The 22,056-nt window shown below is 39.3% G+C and overlaps 1 protein-coding gene across 4 annotated transcripts in view; it reads right to left on the bottom strand.

Moving 5' to 3' along the window:
• Positions 1–19,841, bottom strand: part of HMGN3 (high mobility group nucleosomal binding domain 3) — a 33,546-nt gene extending 13,705 nt beyond the window's left edge. Inside the window, exon 1 of one of the 4 annotated variants that reach the window (XM_043890170.1) lies at positions 19,610–19,810. In XM_043890170.1, coding sequence (XP_043746105.1) covers positions 19,610–19,624 — 15 coding nt within the window. In that variant the 5' untranslated portion in view covers positions 19,625–19,810. Of the gene's footprint in view, positions 1–19,609 lie in introns of all 4 variants that reach the window. The other 3 variants (XM_043890172.1, XM_043890169.1, XM_043890171.1) reach the window with 3 other exon arrangements.
• Positions 19,842–22,056: the final 2,215 nt, after the last annotated feature.

A 22,056-nucleotide genomic window follows, 5' to 3' on the forward strand; every position in this document is an offset into this window, starting at 1 on the left:
AGGAAAATAAAACAGCTATGTGGTAATGCCTAGTCTGAGAAAATGAGAAAAACATTGAAAAGCTTCTCAAACCCACTGTTTGCTGGGGTCGGTGACACTGTGAATTAATACAATATTTTCAAAGAACAATCTAGCAACATAAAAAAGACACAGAGGACTAATCATGTAATGACGGAGTAATTCTGATTTTGGAACCAAGACTCAGAGAAAGAAACTTTGTAAAAATACCATTTTGTCTGTATTCTTTCTAATATGAAATAACTGGAAACAACTCACAGGATCAATAAATAACAGACAAATGTTTAGATAAACAATATAAGTATTAATGTTATGGGATTAAAAATAGTTAAGCTATGTGAACACATGGAAAGTCCACATAAAGTAAGATTAAATTTAAACACTTAGATTATAGGAAAATCCCTGGCAGACCAGTGGTTAGGATGCCACACTTCCACTGCTGAGGGCCTGGGTTCAATCTTGGGTAGGGGAACTACGATCATGTAAGCTGCACAGTGCCGCCAAGAAAATATTAATAAATAAACAGAGGCTTAGATTATAAAGTAACACGTGAAAGGTCAGAAGTAGCTGAAGTCTTTGAGAAAGACAGAAGCTTTTCTTCAATGCAAACAACACAGTAAACCTCTTCTTCTCTGAGACTGCCTGGGACCCAGGCTCTCTCCTCAGAACCTCCCAGATCCTATCTCTTCAGAACCTCCCAGATCCATGGAGTTCTCTCCTGTTTCCACATCAACCAACTATTTTCCCCTCATCCATGGAATCCTCTCTATCATCAAGGAAAACAGAGCTTCTCTTTTCTCTCCCCACTCTGGCACCGGAATGTCTGGCTCATAGATCTTGTTCTGTATCAGCCAGCTGAGTTAGAGACAGAAAAAACTTAGAAAATCTAACAGGTGAGCCGTTTGACTTTGCCCATTCCCCCAGTCACCAATGTGACCCTTCTGGCCACAAACCAGGCGCTCTGCTGTCTGAAGTGCTGGGCTCTCATTTCTTATCCGGCCACTCAGCAGATCCGATCTGGGCTACCCTCTACCTGTAACTGACAGGCTTTTAAAGCAGCAGCACACAGCTTCTTCTTCTTTGTTTTTTGGCCATGTGGGATGTTAAGTTTCCTGACCGGGGATTGAATCCACCCTCCCTGCATTGTAAGCGTGGAGTCTTAACCACTGGACTTCCAGGGAAGTCTCCACACAGCTTCTACTGACATTAAATGACATTAATTTTTCTTTTCTTAAACTGATATTATCCACAAATTTTTTTCCCCTTAAACTGATATTAATGACATTATGTTCAATATGCTTCCAGGCAGTGGATTTGTGACAGCAATATGACTGATCACTCTCTAAACTGAACTAATATTGTTTGTACTGAATGCAAATTATTCAAAAGAGAAACCTGGAAACCACCCCCCCACCCCCGAAAAAAGGCAGGTATAACTGAATATGTTAATGCTTCCAGATGAATGAATGAGCCTAAGACTGGAGATGGGAAGGGAGACAACTGTAGCAAAGCTGGTTTCTCTGGCAACCACTCCACGAAATCACTGTATAAACAAGCACACAGCAAACTGGTAGGCAGGAACGACCCAAACGATCGTCACCCTGGGATCAGTGGGGTTCTGCGGCACGCACGCAGGTCCAGACACCACTGCACTCTTGGCTCTCCAGCTCAGAGCCCTGTGATCTGGGACAGTGACCTGATCATGTGACTCCGTCTCTTTCTCTGATCGAGGATGATGACACCGAACTCAAAGGGTCCTTGTTTACGATCAAGCGAGATATTAGGGAGAGCATTTCATACACTGAATGGCTATACAGATGTTATACAACAAAACATGTAAGATCTTAATGAGTCTTTTTTTATAGTAACAATTTTCATTTGAGTATAGAGGTAAAATAAAGAACCACCTTTTAATCCTGAAATTCTAGACTTCCATATTTGTGACTAAACCATATCTACTAAGCTGTATTCATCTTAATGAGTCTGTAAATCATCAAATATGATATATTAAATTCAACAGAGTCTTGAGATTGAGCGCAATTCCTTACATCCAGATTCCCTGCAACCTTGTCATCTGTTTCTGTTACATGGAGTAACAGGTATATGATTTCAGAAAGACCTACCACCTTTCAGGCTGTCTTATCACACACTGCTAACACTTAGCCACGAGGCTGGAGAGAGCAGGAGGTCATGGTATAAGGGAATCAAAAGAGAAGCCCGAAGCTTTCGTCTGAGATTTTGAGGAATAAAGATGAAGAAAAGGGAGAAATAAGGCTTGGGGGTGTACACAGATGATCTCAGATATACTTCAACCGCCTTGTGAGCAGAAGGGAAGGATGAAGTGAGTGAGATAGGATGCGGGGGGTTCCAAGGCAGAGGGGTTCCTGCCCGGCTCCCCCAGACAGGGCAGACTCACACTGATCTAGTTTGAATGCAGAATGGTCAAGAAGGCAGAGAACCACGGTCTAACAAAAAAGATATTCACATATCTGAGGCTCCTTCAGCATCCAAGTGGATGGGGACTGAACTAAGAACCAGCAAGGGGTAGGGGACACATGTGGTGGCCTGATGAAGGCACAGCAGGGATTCTGGGGGAGTCAGAAATACCACTGGGTGGCAGATCGCGCAAGTCAGCAGGCAGCTGGATCACCGAACACCCAGTGGAAAAAGAGAATCAGCCAAGAGCACGAATTGTGTATGGCAAAAATCAACAGGTAGTTGAACTTTTTAAAACTGCAAGTTCTGAAAATGCAAGTAGGCTCCTTGAAATTAAAAAGAACTCAAAACATAAACTCTAGACCAGATACAGCAGGAGAAATAATGAATTGTCATGGAGTGCTGAGGAACTAGCCCAGAATGCAACAAACAGCAATAAGGAGATAAACAGTATGAAAGAGAGGTTAGGAGACACAGCGGTTAACTGCAAGGACCCACATATGTTTAATAGACATTCAGAAGCAGAGAACAGAGACACTGGTGGGAAGGCAAAGGCATAATGGGTGAGAATCTCCCCAAACTGAAGTCATGAGTCTCCAGATGGAAAACTCACACCAAGGAACAAACTGGAAACAAAACCAACCAACCATGTACAACGAGACATGATAAAACTACAGAAGGGCAAAGAAAACGAAGAAAGTCATTAAAAGTTTCCAGAATTAACAGATAGATTATTCTCAAAGAATTAACTTCTCACCAGAATCTGTAAACTATAGGAAACTCCAGAGAAATGTTCAAGGAGTTGAGGAAAACTGTCAGCCTAAAATTTTACACCCAGCTATTATTCAAGAATAAAGGTAAAATGAAGATATGTCAGAATACAAATACTAAGAGAGTTTACTGCCAACAGAGTCTTTCTTTCAACAAGGATCTAAAACTAAAAGATCAAATTCAGCAAGAAGAAAAGAGAATTGAGATGAAAGAAAAATGTATATGAAAAAAGTATAAAATATATTGGCAAATCTATTAATTGTAGATACTAATATCTATTTTTTGTGTTTAAAATATTTCAATAGAAATCATAGACTAGTGTTGCCCTATAGAATTATAAAATGTAATTTTAGATTTTCTGGTAGCTAATGAAGAAAGTAAAAAGACAAAGGTGAAACTAATTTTGATAATATATTTCATTTAGCTGAAGATACCTGAAACTTTATCATTTCAACACGCTATCAAGATTCAAATTATTACTCAGATATGTGACAAACATTCTTAACACCAAATCTTCAAAACTTGGCATATATTTTACATTTACAGCACATTTCCACTCAGATGCTAAGTTTTCACTAGGAATACCTGACCTCTATTTAGAGGTCATAAACTTTATTGTAGTTTCACATATCCAGGTTGTTGCAAACATGTTTAAAACCTCCCAGTAACTGAATCAAATGTCAGCTTTTAAATTTAAATTGATGAAATTAAAATTTTTTAAACTTGGTTCATTCTTTCTCAGTGGCTAATAGCCTCACGTAGTTGGTGGCTGCCACACTGGGAGGCACAGGTCTAGACAGTCACAACCATGAAAGATGAGAGGAGGGGAACAGAGTATCCCCAGTTCCAGCCTGGGAGGGTCCTGGTTTTGTTCTGGAGGATTATACAGACACAGAATCATTTTAGATCATATTAAAATAAAATTTTAAAGACAGGCATTATGTTTTTTAAGAAAATTAAAAGCATCTATACACTGAACAAATCAGGAGGAGTGAAATAAAGCAAATTTTACAAATCAAAGGCAAGGAAGAAAAGAGTAAAAAAAAAAAAAGGAAAACACATGATAAATAGAAACCACAAAATAAGTCATTAGAAAAAGCCCACATATATTAGTTATCATAATATACCTAAACAAATTACACTCATTCATTATAATGTCAAATAACAAAAGAAATAGAATGCAAGTATATGATTACTTGTAAATTTCCAAACATGCACAAATCAATGTTATGGATTTATAAATTACATATACATCATGAACATCTAAAATCATGACCTGCAAGGATATCATGACCTGCAAGGATACTGCAAGGATAGACCATGAATTCATGATCATAGTTATCTTCAGGCAAGGTCACAAGGGAAGGGAACCAAGGGGTGTTTTGAACTTAAACTTTACAACATTTAATTCTTAGAAAGATCTGAAGCAAAGAGGATAAAAAATGTTCAAATACGTGAATTCTGAATGATGGGTAAACAGGTATGTCATATTACCTCCTGAATGTTTCTGTATTTAAAACCCCCGAAGTATTACCAATATTCGGGGGGAAAGGGGGTGGAGATAAAGCCCCATTGACAGCGCCACATCTCCTGCCAACACAAATTCCACAACTATTAGTGTTTCTTGTATTTCTTACAAGTCTGGGCGGACACCACCTCTTCCTCTTCTGGCCAAAACATATAGTTCTGAGTCATTTCATCTGTGCTGATATGAAGGAATCTGGAGTCAGGCAAGATGGGAAGCCAAGATCATTAGAGACACGAATTCAGAACTGTCCTCTTGAGCGGGTGTGGGAGCAGAGCTGGTGAAGGAAGCCAGGGTTCCTTCAGCAGCTGACCAACTTCACTGTCTCCACTCTCCCATCTTACAAAGATGCCGGAGTCCCGCATCTGAGGACACGAAAATGCACCAAAGGGGACAAAATCATATGGCCTTAAGACTGCAACAGGATGAAGAGTCCTTCTTGGGGAACGAAGGAAATGAAATCTGGAGTTTTCATTCTGCAGATCATCCATAGGAATCAACAGAACAAATGCCCACTTATTGAGATTCCCCTTGAATAAACAGCAGTTACCACTTTACTCAGGGGCTCTTACCGGGACCATCAGCCCAGCTTTCTCTCTCCAAACTCAGGAAGGTATCTGCAAAGATGAGAGAATCATTATGCCCCTCAACAGTTGCTTGGAAACAGCTCTGGATGGTCCTAGGCTCCAAATTTGTCACTTCTGAGAAAAATCATGAGGGTGTGGCAGGAAGCTGGGAAGTATAGTACCTCCTGGTGCCATCTTTTTCAGCTGCAGAAGACAAGAGCTCTGGATTCTTAGAAATGAGTGCTGGACCTTGTGTTAAAGTTCCAAATAGTCTTTACTGCTAAGTGCAGGCTCTCAGAGTTTTCCTTCCAAGACATTAAGTGACAAGGGTTAATGTTTTCTAACAAGTGAATTCACTGAGATCTTAGAGTATGTACACAATTCAAGTAACCATTAGCCAGCTGCCATAGAACAAAATCCAGACTCAACTGCTGGATTATCTATGCTGATGCAGGAAAGTTGGGAGCAGATATAACACTGCAAATAAACAATCACTTCTTTTCATCTGGGGAATGTATTACTTTGAGCGGACTCTTATTTAACTTGCTGGTCAGTATGTTTAAATTAGTATCATTTCTCTTTTAAAATTAATTTTTAAACATTTTCAAAACTAATTTACATTTTCTGTTACAAATCTAAAGCTGGAGAAAATAGAGCAGTCCAATAGTGAGCTGGTTAGCAGAGGGAAACCATTTGAGGACAAAAATCCAAATAACCCACCCAGAGGAAGACTGAAATGTGTCCATAACTAAATTTTCACTCTTCTGCTAAAATTGACACATAATTAAATTACTTAAGGCAGCATTAATTTCCCTCCACAAATGAGGGCACTGTCCATGAAATTCTCATTAAAGTTTTCCAAATAACACATATTTCCCCTTAAACTCAAATATGCACATATTTGAATTTGACTCATGAAACAGACTGACAATTTTATTCAAAGTCCTAAGGACCACTGTTTAACATCCACATGGCAGTTTTCCGTTCACTCTCTAAGTGTATGTTTGGGATCTTCCAATATTGCCATTTCCTTCTCCAGGAGATCTTCCCAATCCAGGGATTGAACCTGGGTCTCCCGCATTGTAGGCAGACACTTACTGTCTGAGCCAGCAGGGAAGTCCAGCCAGCAGGGAAGTCCAATACTGCCTTGCTTGCTAAAATAACCCTTAAAATTCCAGTATTTGGGAATGAGAGGTCACATGCAAATGACCTTCATTAATAATGAAACCAATGTCAAATGTCTTTCTTACTTCCTCCTTGGCTTATGTCTATTAATTTCATCAACTTCTAGAAACCCAAATAGCTTATTAAGGCCACGAAGCTAGTATGTCTTCCCAAAATAAAATCTTGTTGTTCACGATAAAAGTAATGGAGTAAAGACTCTGCTTTAAAAAGACTCTTGATGAACTGAAACAAACAGCAACTCTCTCTTTTCTGAGGGATACTTTTAAGGAAAGTATCTCACGGATTCCATTACAAAAGACAACTGAAAGCAAAGAAAAAGCCGTGTTTTAAGTATGCTCAGCGAAATCTTCTTCGTATGAATGTACATAATTTAAAAATGAAAATATATCATTAATACGAAATAACTTAAAAATTTTACACAGCTCTTTGGTCTGAGCTGCCTTTTTCACGAGAGTCACCTCTTCCCATATGTTGGGTGAATGGGATGGTGGAGGAAGCTCCTGGCTGAGGCTGAAAGCCTGACCCCAACCTGGCTTGTATCTTATGTCCCAGGGCCTGAGTTTCTTCATGAGGAAGACTAAGAATCTAAAGATCTCACTCGCCTGACTTACTGAGCTACTCGAATATATACTAATCATATATACTAACATACACTATGGAGTGTATATTACAGAGATGTCAGGTACTGAAGCCTTGGAAAGGGATACAAGAAGAGACCCAGAGCAACCATCATCCTCTCAGCAAACATGGATTCTGTACTGCACTCACGTGCAAGGCAGTGATCTAAATGAGTTAATTTCCTTCACCACAATCCTGTGAGGCAGGTAAACGGCATCATATCCATTGTATGAATGAGGAACTGGCCAGAGAGGTTTAGGTAACTTGCCCGAGACAACACAGCTGGTAATCTCACTGGTAAGTGTAAGAGCTGGGATTCAGACCCGGGGGCCGGCTCAGAGTTCATCCTCTCATCCACTACAGGCTCTAAGCGCTTTCTTCTGGCTTTGCTAGATTCAAAATCGGGTGCAGAGCTGGGACGTTAGGGCGGCAGGAGGCTTCCAGTCTGGGAAGTACCTTAACCTGATTCTAGACCTGGGCAAGCAGCACATAATATGCAATGGAGTGTTTCCTCCTCTGTCTCATTTCTGAGCCTCTTAGAATAACAAGAAACAATTTCCCATTAGAAATATGACGTGTTAATTGCTTCCAAGTTCTGGCTATTTGCAGCAAACAATGGGGTGCATGTATTGTCCCAAATTACGGTTTTCTCTGAATATATGACCAAGAGTGGGACTGCTGGATCATAGGGTAGCTCTGTTTTTAGTTTTTTAAGGAACTAAATGTCCATTTGAATGAATAAACATGTGGGGGCTTCCCTAGTGTTCCAGTGGCTAAGATTCCTCTCCTCCAACGCAGGGGCCCAGATTTGATCCCTGGACTGGGAACTAGATCCCACATGCTGCAACTAAAGAGTTCACACACCCTAACTAGAAATCCTGCATGTCACAACTAAGACCTGCATAGCCAAATAAAATAAATACTAAAAAAAAAAAAAAAGATGTGGTACATATATACAATGGAATATTTCTCAACCATAAGAATGAAATAATGACACAGAAACATCGATAGACTTAGAGATCATTACACTAAGCAAAATGTCAGGCAGAGAAAAATATCATGACATCATTTGTATGTGGAATCTGTAAAAATGATACAAATGAACTTATTTACAAAACAGAAACAGACTCACAGACTTAGAACACAAATTTACAGTAAACAAAGGGGAAAGGTGAGGGTGGGATGAATTAGCAGTTTGGGATTAACACATACACACTACTATATACATTAATAAAACAGATAATCGACAAGGACCTACTGTATAGCACAGGGAACTTTACTCAATATTCTGCAGTAAGCTATATGGGAAAAGAATCTGAAAAAGAATAGATATATGTATATGTAAAACTGAATCACCTTGCTATATACCTGAAACTAACACAATACTGTAAATCAACTATACTGCAACATAACCTATACTGCAAATAAAAAAATAAAAAATTAAAAAAAAACTAAACCTATTATAAAACTTAAGATAATTCTGAAAAAATAAAAATATTACATGTTGAGATGCACATAAATTTACTATCCTAGGTTTTTAAATGTTCATACATATGGCTACAAGTACTTTCATCTTACTATTAAAAGACAAAACACCAAATCATTTCTATCATTTTCATAGCACTTTATGTTTCTCTATGTACACTCACCTTGTTGCTGTGTTTGATCATCTCAACTGCACTGACATACACAGGGACTGTCTCAATATTCCCATTTTACAGATGAAGAATAGAGGCTCAAAGAGGTCAAGTGACTTTCCCCCATTAAAGGGTGGGGGAGACCACCCTAGACCCCAGGCTCTCAACTTTTACACCAGTGATTTTAAAGGGATGTTATCAAATCCCTTTATTTTCCTATTTGCTCAGATACGAATTTACTTCTACTAAATGGTAAGCAAGTTATGATGTTCCTTATATTTTTGCAAAATGAATCAAGCCGGCTCTGATGTGATGGATGTGTGACCGTTAAAAGGGGGGACAGTAAAATTAAAAACTGTAAATAAAAGAAGAGATAAAGGAAAGCAATGAAGAGTAGACAGAAAAGATACAGTTCAAAAATGTATTCTATGGCACATATATGGAACATCAGAAGTCTTGTAAGCTTCACACTCAAGTCTTTGGTGTGTTTACCTCTGACACACACTGGGTTTAGGACTCACAGCAACTTCCCACAAAGTAGAATTTAACTAATTGTGTCCAGTATTGTAAAAAGCCACAGCTTATAACCAAAAAGAGAAAGATAGAAAAGAAAAAAAAAAACACCTCTGGGGGGTAAACTTTGTATTTATCTGTGTATGGGGTCAAATTAATAAAAGACGTAACTTTAAAATAATGTCACTTCACACCTTTTAAAAATAACTTTTAAAACACTAATCAACTGGTAATCCACAACTCTGAAATAAAAATCCATTCAGTTCTAGGTCCAACAGCTTTTCCAAGCTATGAGGCTTTTATTCTTATTTTGAGTTCCAAACACAAAAGCACTTGCTTGTTTTTTTAAATCCAATGCCTAAGCAATGGGGGCTTCGTATACGTATTACAACCTGTCAATGCTGCTGCTTCAGCCGTGTCCGACTCTTTGCGATCCTCTGTCCCTGGGATTCTCCAGGCAAGAACACTGGAGTGGGTTGCCATTTCCTTCTCCAGTGCATGAAAGTGAAAAGTGAAAGTGAAGTCGCTCAGTCGTGTCTCCATGGACTGCAGCCTACCAGGCCCCTCTGTCCATGGGATTTTCCAGGCAAGAGTAGTGGCGTGGGTCACCATTGCCTTCTCCACAATCTGTCAATATTACTGTATAATATGCAAGTGTTCATAGGGTTCTCAGGTCTCTGAGACTCAGATTCCTCATCTGCAAAACTGGGCCAAAAATATATTCTACCATGTTGGGTTACTGGAGACATTAAATGAGATGGTGAATGCAAAGTTCTTAGCACAGGGCCTGGCATATGTGAATCAGTCAATGGATGTTCCATATCGTGAGGCCGGTATTTTTTTTTAATTGAAGTATTAGAAAAGACCCTGATGCTGGGAAAGACTGAAGGCAGGAGGAGAAGGGGACGACAGAGGATGAGACGGTTGGATGGCATCACCAACTCGATGGACGTGGGTTTGAGCAAGCTCTGGCGGTTGCTAATGGACAGGGGAGCCTGGTGTGCAGTCCATGGGGTCGCAAAGAGTCGGACGCGACTGAGGGACTGAACTGAAACTGATGCTAGTGTATTTACATGTATTTACAGGCGAATATCCCTGTTGTCTGAAAATATAACAATGAAGACAATACACCTTGGAAATAGTAAGTCCACCAGTTCATGGTGGAATTAAGAGAAAATATGAAGTTTTAGACTCTCAACACTTGAAGATGCCAATGCTTAGGGATGGAAACTTCACATATATGCCTTGTGTAGGAGCCTACGGACCATTAGTTCCTGAAATGCCCAGAAGGCTTCATGATAATGTGCATCTTTCAGAAGCCAGAGGTCTGGACCCTGAGGGCAGCCTTAGGGTGTGATCACAGATAATAATGACTTGTGGGGTAACTTCTGACTGGTGCCTAGAAGCAATGGCATCAGCCTATATCTTAATAAAGACAATATTTTAAACAGATGGACACACTTGTTTACATAACTCTTGAGTCTTTCTTGTTTCATTCATTGAGTGCCTTTATTTAAATACAAATACCTATCACTGACTCAGTGGATGTGAATTTAAGCAAACTCCGGGAGATAGTGAAGGACAGGGAAACCTGTCATGCTTCAGTCCATGGGGTCACAAAGAGTCGGACACAACTTTGAGAAACTGAACATCGACTACCACCTGAGATTATCAGAAATGAACATGTACGGGAAATACTGTGGTGTCACAGTTAGGAGCAAAATGCTTGAGGGCTGGGGTGGAATTCCTAGTTCTGTCACTTCCCAGCTATGTGACCCAGGGGAAATGCCTTCATCTGACTAAGTCCCAGTTTTCTCACTGTGTCTGGGGCTGAGACCAGCTGCAGGCTCCGTGGTTCAGGACACAGACTGCAGGCAGATCTGGCTCGGCCACCCCCTACCTCTGAAGATGTCATGGAGAACACACCTGACCGGGTGCTTAGATGATTCAGCTTATTAATGCAAAGTGCTGGGAACAGTGCCTGAGTCATAGAAAGCCACCTAAATGTTATTTATTGTGGCTGTCAGTATCATACTCTGTCAGACGAGGCCAGCCTTGCAGAACTGCAGGGAGAATAAAGTGAAATAATATGAAATTACTCCATAATGCTTCCCACCCAGGTTTATCTCTAACAACTTCACATATTTTTATTTAAAAGAAGGTGTCTAATGACTATAAAGTACAAAGCTCAGCCAGGCATTCAATAAATGGTAGCTATTTAACGTTTAATGGTAATAAATATATGCATGTGTTGTTACTGGTAAGTTTCTCTTAAAATATTAAATTTTGGAACCAATTTTGAGATTTAAAGCCTTTTTTCTCTACCTCCCTACTTCTGATTATGCATATCATTTACTTTCTGTGACTGAACAAGCATTTGCTTTGGGCAGATTTAAATGGCCCTGTTTTCTGGATATGCCCACAAGATGTAAAAATACTGGACTCAATAAACACCTTGACCAGCGTCCAATACATGATTCGATTGAACTCTTCTAAGAAGGCAGTGAAGTACACAATAAATAAGCAGCCAGTGGGGGGAAAAAATTCAACATTTTGATTTGGTTTGTTATCTTCAACACTGATTTTCAAATTACTCAGGAGACTACCGTCATATTTCAACACACTAGGTGCTCTGAAAGCAGACAGCTTAAATGGTCCTTATGTCAGTCACCATTTCCAAACTGTAACCTGCAGGAAAGTGGAATATATTTAAATTTGGTGTAAACAAAGGCAGTGCTTTAGGGGAAAAATATAGGGAAAATGGATCACCTGATAACTGATTTGCCAAGGGAATTTTAATGTTATATGGTGATATTTTTAAGCGTAATTTTTTTCTGTGAGAAAAATCAACCATGTAAAAATACACCAGATGAAAGCTTCTGTTCTCTTAAAAACACTACATTTGTTATCTGATTGTTGAACAGTGACTTCTATAATTGCAGTTAATTGGACATACAGGTGAGATCTATGTGCCACTGGTCCTCCTGTAAAATAAAAGCTTGGATCACTACAAGGCTATTATTTCACTGCAATTCTCTTAATAATTAAAAATTATCATTCAGTATCCTATGATAAACCATAATGGACAAGTACATGTATATATATATTCCTATGTGTAAAGATAGATATATACACATAAAGCACTTTCCTATATAGCAGAAATTTAACACAACACTGTAAATCAACTATACATCAATTAAAAACAAAAACCGGTCTCACAATATGGAACATCTATTGACTGTTTCACACATGCTAGGCCCTGTGCTGAGAACTTTGCATTCACCACCTCATTTAATGTCTCCAATAACCCAACAAGGTAGCATATATTTTTAGCCCAGTTTTGCAGATGAGGAACCGGAGTCTGAGAGACCTGAGAACTGAGAGGCTTACAGAGTTAAGCAACCTGCCCTAAAACATACAGCTAGTAAACAGTAAAGCCAGGTCAAACTGGACGATCTCCCCAACAAAGACATGAAGTAATTCAAGTTACTCCTTTCTTTTCTTGAAAACGATTCATTCACGCACTTGTTCAACCAACAGGTATAGTACCTGTGCTAGGTGCTGTGGCGGGAATTAAGAAAAGACCAGAGCCATCAAACACTGCATGGTCAAGTGAAATTAGAAGGACTACAAAATTAATTCAAAATTAGGCAATCAATCAAACAATATATGTCAATTTAGAAACATGGTCCTCACCTTTTAAACATCAGAGGGTGGCTACAAGAAAAGCATGGGGCCAGGAAGTCACAGAATCTTCACTAACGAGAGAGGGTACCTATTGTGCACAATCTAACCTCAATTGCTATGAATATAACAGGCCTTGAATTTAACTTTCTTCTACTGCAAAGAAAGCAAGACTTCACAGACGACCTCTATTAACAAACTAGCAATGATCCCCTTGAGATTAAAAAAACAAAGTAACCCCCCAACCCTTTTAACAACTTTTTGTCAGTGTTTTTTGTTTGGACATTCAGTCTGGCCAAACTTGTGAATGTTTAGAGCTCAGAGTTTCTCTTGTGGCTCACTATCACTCCTTGCCATGAATTATAAACACTGTCATATTTATATTAATTACACTGTCAGACTGAAAGATCCTTAAAAACAAGGGCCTTTACTCACTCATTTCAGAAAGAGTTTGTAATGTCAATCATTCACTTACTTTCCCAAGGTGATGGTACTCTGCATTAAGGTGATGCTTGATAAATGTTTATTTCACATGAAGCGAGTGAAGGGCTGAATAAAATGTATAACCCTGATGTTTTGGAGCCTTTACTCAAATGTAGGTTTCATAGACGTTATCAACTCAAACTCAGCAGTATTTATGGATGGCATACTACGTGTCAGGCCCTTTCACATTCAGACTGGGTAGCTCAAGATTGCATGCGTGCATGCTCAGTCACTTCACTCGTGTCTGACTCTTTGTGACCCTATGGACTGCAGCCCGCCAGTCTCCTTTGTCCATGGGATTTTCCAGGCAAGAATACTGGAGTGGGTTCCCATTTCCTCTTCCAGGATATCTTCCTAACCCAGGGACACAACCCATGTGTCCTGCATCTCCTGCATTGCAGGCAGATTCTTTACCACTGAGCCACTGGGGAAGCCCAAACCAACTTATAGATTCAATTCAAGCCCTATTAAAATCATGGAAGGCATGCTGTAGAAATTTACAAGCTGATTCAAAAATCTGTATGAAAGCCAAAACAATTTTTAAAAAGAACATAGTGAGAGACTGACATTACCAGTATCAAATCTTACTATACCATTTTAACATGGTATTAACATATGAATTAAATATATAGATTATGAACACAATTCAGAGCACAGACATCAAACCTTTACATTTATGATGAACTGATTTTCGATAAAGGTGCATAAGCACCTCAGTGAAAAAGGATGGTCTTTTTTAACAATTGGTGCTGTGACAAGTAGATATCCACATATACCAAAACAAAAATAATATAAAACTGAAACCCTTATCTCACACTATTTACAAATTTAACTCAAAATGGATCATAGACCTAAATATCAGGGCTAAAATTATAAAACTTCTAGAAGTAAATATCTGTGACCTTAGATTAGGCAAAGATTTATTAGATAAGATGTTAAACAGATTTCATCAAAATTAAAAAAACTTCTGTTCTTTCAAAGACATCAAGACAATACTTTTTAAAAAGCCACAGATTGGAAGGAAAGACCTATAAATTATTTATGATAAAGGACTTGTATCCAGAATATATAAAGAACTCTTACAAATCAATAATAAGATGAAAATCCAATTTAAAAATGGGCAAAACATTTGAATAGACATTTCACCTAAGGTATCTATTATGCTAGTAAACAAATGAAAAGATGCTCATCATCATTACTTATTATGGAAATGTAAATTAGGCTAATTAAAAAGCTACAAGCAAAAAACCCCAACAATATTAGCTATGAGCACAGATGCAGAGAAAACTGGAACCCTCATGCACTGATGATACAATTACCATCAAAATCAGTTTGGAACTTTCTTAAATCATTAAATATAGACTTTCATACCACCTGTCAGTTCCACCCTTAGGAAACTTCCCAAGAGAAAATGAAAATATGTCCATGCAAAGACTTACATATAAATATTTGTGACAGCATTATTTATAACAATTCAAAATTAAAACAATTCAGATGTCTATCAACCTGTGAAAGGATAAACAAAAAGTCGGAAATTCATACAACGGACTACTATTAGGCAATAAAAAAAGAATGGAGTACGGATACATGCTACTCTATGGATGGACCTCAAAATCATTGTGCTGAGTGAAAGAAACCAGACACAATTAGACGACATATTGTCTGATTCCTTTTATATAAAATTTCTAGAAAAAGCAAATCTATAGAGATAGTAATCAGTGGCTGCCTAGGACTGGGGTGGGAGTAGGGAATGTCTGCAAACAATGGAGAAGACCTTTCTGGAGTGATGGAAGTGATTTAAAACAGGACTATAGAAATGTTACACAACTCTAAAAATGTATTAAAAGTCACTGATCCGTATACTTTGTATAGATAAATGGACTCTATGGTAAGTACATCATACCTCAATAAACCTTTTTTCTAAGAGAATCATAGCCCCATGCATATTGCTTGAGAGTTGCTTAAATGTGTCACTCAGCACTGCACAGTGACACAATCTTTTTCTTTAAAACCACACTGTTTTTAAAAACTCACATCTCATTATTCTTAATGATATATACATTTATTTGATTTCTAGTTAAAGTAAACATTTTCATCTATTGGGTCTGTTATTTTCTTATAAGGATATACATCTATTTCATAAGGACATCTTTTCATCTTTTTTAAAGTAGCACACTTTTTTCAGTGGTATGTGGTAGAACTATTTTTTCCCAGTTTTTCATGAGTTTTAAAATTTTGTTAACAGGGTTTTCTTTTTCTTTGCCATACTGACATATTCATTTTCATGTAGTCAAATTTATCTATTTTTATTTACAGAGTCTGTCTCTGGTGTTATAATATACAATCTTCTTTTGAAACATTAACCAGAAACCTTGAGTATTGTTAGGTAAGCATCCCCTGTCCCAAGCCCAGTGTTACTGGGCTTTTCTATTTTATGAAAAGAGATAAAACATACTTTCAAATCTCAAAGCTGTAGGCAGATGGACTTTTCTGCCTTAAACCTTCACGGGTGAAGAGACTAGTGTTGACATCCCAAATTCCTGCAAAATTGTCTCATTAGAGAAAACTTCTGATGTGATACACTTGACACTTCCAGTAGTTCCAGTGATGAGGAATTGGAAAAATAAAAAGAAGGATGTGAAAATGTGCCTGCTGCTGCTAGTCATGCCAGGACGATGGCTCGAGGGCTCGTTGGCTGAGGCCTCTTTGTAGACCATCAGGTCATTCCGTAACAACGTGATCACTGCATTCAACGAGATCAGGCATTCGTGGATGTCTGACCGGAAAAGTCTAGAACTCAGTCACTCACTGTCCCACCACCACCTGAGTCCAGAAATATTATCATTTTCCCTGCTGCTCCATTCACTATTAGTGGGTGGTCACTCATTACCCATTAGGTAATGAATACAGGAAACACAACTTTATTTAAATCTCACTGACTCAGGAAGAAATGTAACACTAACTGAAGAACTCGTCGCTACTGAGTGATATATTCATCGAAAAATACTATTGCAGTTCCAAAAACCACGTGTTTTCATGCAGCTATGACTACCACACAAAGATACAGAGAAAACTCATAAAGGTAAGACAGGCTCAAGGATGTATTGTACAACACAGGGACTACAGTTAATATTCTGTAGTAACTGTAAATGGAACGTAACCTTTATAACTGGATAAAAATTTTTTTTTAAATAATATTTAAAAAAAAGAAATGCCGTAAAAACGTTTTATATTAATGTGGACACTATGACCTTCAAGGCATATAACCTGAGGCCAGGTCACGTTAGATACAATCAGAAGAGGCATTCAAATGCCTGAAAACAGAAAATGACTGATTTTTTTCTTTGTATATTTGAGTCTCCCCCACATACATACACTTTCAAGACTGGCCCCAATTCAACCTCTTTCCTTATCTATCCTACAGTTTTTGGAATCTATACTATAAATTCTGGGACCTATATACAGGTTTAATATTATTCAATTGTTTCGTGCCCATTACTCATCAAATTAAACATAAGCTCCATGAGGGCAAACTTTGTCTTCCTATGGCATTCAAGCAGTGCTAGGATTCCAGATGCTTCTACTGACTTTGTTAGTGCCATTTCTTCCTCTGCAGCCTCAACAGTGCTCATTAAATAACATTTCTTGATTTCTGGAAAAAGTTGGAAAAAAAGGGCCAAGAAGGTAAACAAACAAACAAAAATATTGTGAGGGCACTTTGAAAACTTACAATGTAAAACAGGCAATGCTTTAGCTAAAAAAAAAATCACAGAGTAGTATGTAAATGCTTTGGCAGATACCCCAGCTTTACAGATCTCGAAGAGCAACGCACAGATTGTCTCCAGTTCTCTTCTTTGCACCTAGGCAGGCTTCATCTAATGACTATAGTTTCCTAGGTAAGTTTCAGGGAACCCCAGGGTTCCATGAGGCAGTTCCAGGGTTCTATGAGGCAGCATCAAGGTTTGCCTGGTGAAGGGGATGGCTATGGGAGCCACGTTTAATTTGTGGTTGCTCCTATCCAAGTAACAGCCCAGGTCTTTGAGCTGTATGTATAGATGAAAAGAATTTCTATTAATCAAGGAGAGGTGTCCTGTCTCCAAAGAAGACTGACACATAGGTGCCTGCATACAGGTCCGCCCTCAGTGCCAGGATGCCTGGATAGCTGCTTCTCTGCTTTCTAGGGAAATAAAACAATAATCAAAACCCAGTTTCTCTACTGCTCTTCTGTTCTCCCCTTCTGTTCCCTTAAGAGAGGAGGGCACTGAGAATAAGTAAGAGTAATGGTTTCACCAACTCTGACTCCTGGACAACAGGATTCCAGCACATCAGGATCTCTTATAATAAAGAATTTGTACAATCTAACTATTTGTCTACCTTTGTTAATAATTCCCAGAATGGAGATGATATCAACTCACTCTGGAACCCAGTTCTTGGTGACTCTACTGGAATTCCCAACCTCATCATTAAACCAAAGATTAATTAAACCAAAGATTAAATGCCAAAAATGGTGGCATCATTCTAATATCCTCATTGTAGTACTGGAAAAACCATACTTTCATAATAATTAAATTTAACTAATGAATCTAAAGTATTAGTACTCTTAACATGCCATCCATCTTCTCAGGCTGGGCGTTTCTTCGCATTTCAAATTCCTCTTCGCCACCCATGAATGAGTAAATAAAAGAGAATGAGTAAACAATGTCTGAAAGTAAGGCCTTTACCTACAGCATCTAATTAAACCTTTGGTACTAGTTATTGGTAGCTGAGACCCTTAGGTAATTCCTGTCTTAGAGCCCCAGTTCAATGGCAGTACCACATCTCAAGGGGTTCTGAGGATTAAATGCGACGTTAAATCAAACCCCGCCCACAGTATGAGGCATATAGTATGTGCACAATAAACTCTTAAGATTTAAAAAAAAAAGCTTTTAATTATTTTTTTTTCCAAATGGAAGAGACAAGTTTCCACTAACTTCTAAGACAGATAAAAAGGCAAAAGCCTCTGTATTTTTAAAGCTGCAAGATTTTGAAAATAATGAGATCACTTACAAACACAAATCATTCCACCATCTTTAACTGATAGAGCAACATACTATTTGCCCTTTTGCTTCCAATTTAACACCCTCACTGCTTAACACTGTTGGACACGCGAGGCCAGGCGGTGGGAGGGTGCAAAGTATTTTCTTAGCAACAGCCGCCACACTGCAGTTTCTCCTCGGGGTGGAGGAAAGCCTTCCCTTCCCTCCCTGGGACAATGACAAGTCGCAGCCGGACTCCGAGGGAAACGTGCGTACCCGGTGCGAGTCACTTGGGTGTCCGGGGCCTGCGCGGAAGGGGACACATAATGGCCCTCCAGGAGGGACCCCCGGTGCCCCCTCCGCACCCAGGGGCGCGAGAGCACGCGGAGCCCGCCTTCCCGGACCGAGTGTGGGTTCGGGTCGCCGAATCGGGCCCGGTGACCCCTGCCCTTTGCAACCACAGTTGCGCGCGCCCCCGGCGGCGTCCCGTTCCTGCGCAGGGCCAACTCCGCGAGTCCCTGCCGCCAACTGCACGCAGGTCCAGCCGCCCGGCCCTGCCCGACACTGGAGTGGGTACAATACGGGTCTGCAGCGGGGGCGGCAGCGGGGTGAGCGCTCCGTTAAAACAGGGAAAACATGGCTTTCCCTCTCTCGTGGCCTGAGCGCCTTCGCGGCGCACCGGCGTGGGCACGGCCCACAAGGGAATAACCCCGACATCTGCCCGACTTACTGGATTCATTTCCGATCTCCCTGTGCGTGTTAGTTGTTACCCCTCCCCTCCCCCGCGTCTCGCAGCTTTTTCCTGCACACCGACCTCAATCTGGCAGTTTTGGAAAAAGAAAACTCCCCTTCTGGGAGCGGGGGGGGGGGGGTGAAAAGCGCTTTTGCTTCTTGTTCGCGGTAGAAACCATTCCGGCTAGAATGAGTTCGAAAAGAAGGGAAGTCGCGTCGCCGGAAAGAAAGTAACATCCCGAGATCGATAAGGACAGAGGGAGGGAGTAAGATCTGCAACAGGCACCTGAAAACAAGCGTGAAGGAGCCAAGAGAATCGCCGCCTCCGAGTTACTACCGAGTGCATTCCGCGCCATCCATAGCAATGGCAAGATTTGCTCTTCTCACAGTCTGAAGGCCTTTGAAATCTTTTTGGATAAGACTCACCTTTCTCTTCGGCATAATGACTGTATTTGTGCAGCTGAAAAGTAAAGCAACGGGCTGGAACTGCTGGCACCGCCGCTGGATGCTGCCGCCGCCGCAGCTGCTCACGCGCAGGTCTTGGCGTAGCCCGGCCTCCGGGACCTCAACCTCGGCGGCTCCCTCCAGGGGCCCTCTACTCGCTGGTCTCCCCGCTCCTCCAATGAGGAGCCCCGGCAGCCGGTCGCGAGGCCCCATTGGCTGCGGCAACGTTCTAAATTCCACGAGGGCACGCCCACCTCCGCGCGCACGGTACGCGCTGTTGTAGTTTCCACTTCACCGAAAAATCTGCCTGGCGACTGAGCATGCCCAGTTCAACTAGTAAACCCCCCAAGCCACGGGATCCTGGAGTTTCATTGTTTTGTTGCTCCCTATTTGGATTGTCACGAGTAGGAAGTGTGGGCCTTCCTAAGGAGGAAAAAGAGTTAAGGATGGACACATTAACTTTATAAGGTAAATGTATACATAGCAAGCATTTTATATGTTCCCTGTAAAAGCTTCTAATGAGTGCTATGTGGTGCAGAGCTTTGAAAGTGGGAAGGTACTCTGCTCTGAGACAGTCTGGCAATCTCTAAGGGTCTCAGTTTCCCCTTCTAGATTTCTAGTGACAGTAAACCCTAAAACTGCTTAGGAATAATTTCCTAAAATCTGATTTCATATCGCTTACTAATTCGGTCACCAGCAAACTAGGCTTGAAGGTGAATGGAGTATGTTTATTATGGAAATTAAAAAAGACTGAACAAGATCAAATAAGATTATTTTATTTTTTGGAACGTATTTCTCAGAGTTCTGCAAGGCATTCAATAGGAATTGGATGCCTGGATTAAATATAAATATAAAATATGTAAAATAAAATATAAAGTATTTTAATACAAAATATAAAATAAACACTCTGGATTTATTTTATGAAATCATTCTTACCCTGATACCATAACCAGTGATAAACCTCAAAAGTAAAGAGAACTAGAGAGCAATTTCCTTCATAAACACACACATGAAATCTTGAATAATATTTTAGTAAATCAAATAACTGTAAATGAAATGTAAATTTTTAAAATTGTGAATTGCCTTTATTTAGGTTGAATACTTGGAATCTATATAATATTCTACATCGCTCTACCTCAATAAAAGAAAAGTTCTTTTTAGTAAGTTAAATCCAGCAACATTTAAGAGGATGAGACTTCATGAGCAGTGAAGTTTATCCTGGGAATGCAGAATTGGTTTAACATCTGAAAGTCAAGCAATGTAATTCAACATAGTAATAGAATGAAGGAAAAAAATAATAATTTTTCAACAGATACAGGAAAAGCACTAGTGAATGGTTAAACAAACTTTAATAACTGTATACAATAGAATACTACTCAGCTTGATGAAGAGGAACAAAATATTCCTACCTGAATGTCAAAAACAAAATGCTTTGTGAAAGAAGGCAAGTATAAAAGACCATACTGAATAATTCCACTTACATGAAAAATTTTAAAGCAAAATTACACATAGTTTTATAATCATGTTGGAAGGCAAAAGTTCACATTATAGGAAAACACTAATGAGACCTTACACTACAAATATGGCCAAATCCACTTTAATTACACAAAGGCTACAAATATGTATTAAATAGCATCATCAAGTAATTAATTTTAATGCTTGACATTTTTCTTTGTTAATTCTCACAATAATGAATTAGTATCCTAGAAAACTGCAGAAGTGATCAATGACATTCTTTTTTGTAATATCTTTAGGAACACATGGATTTTTTGGCATGGATATTTTTTTGGCATGCTTCAATCTGTTGCCATTATTACTTTTTTTCATACTCATATTGCTCCAATGTGAGAGACTTTTTTCAGATTAGTGCTTGTCTACTTTTGACATGATCCCAATTGTTTTTTGATAGTCTCCTTATTTTCAGGTGTTCAGTGGATCACAATACACTCAAAAGAACTGGGATAAAACCAGTTCTTTGCTTCAGCACTGGATGGAACTTGTTTATAATTTTACCATGGTAATTAATTTATAATGAAATTGTTTTGAAAGAGAGTTAACTTGCAAAGTGCTTTTTATTTTTATTTTTTTAATTAAAAAATTTTGTTTTGGCCGAACCACACAGCATGTAGGGTCTCAGTCCCCTGACCAGGGATCAAACTCTGTATTGGAAGCACAGTTTTATCCACTGTACTTTCAGGGAAGTCCTTGCAAAATGCTTTTTAAACCAATGAAAACATTTTAAAATAAGGTATGTGTGGGAAGGATGCTGAGTAGCACTTGAAATCTGGGTTGAATTGTTTTTCTTTATGGAGATAAAATGTCACAACAAAGGTGGGCCTGGAGTGATTTATTTTTTCCCCTCTGTGATGAAAAGTGATTCATGAAGTTGGCTGCTTTAGTTGATGTTTGTCAAGACTAACCACTCAACC

Source organism: Cervus elaphus, chromosome 28 (genome assembly GCF_910594005.1).
Source record: "Cervus elaphus chromosome 28, mCerEla1.1, whole genome shotgun sequence".
Taxonomy (NCBI): Eukaryota; Metazoa; Chordata; class Mammalia; order Artiodactyla; family Cervidae; genus Cervus; species Cervus elaphus.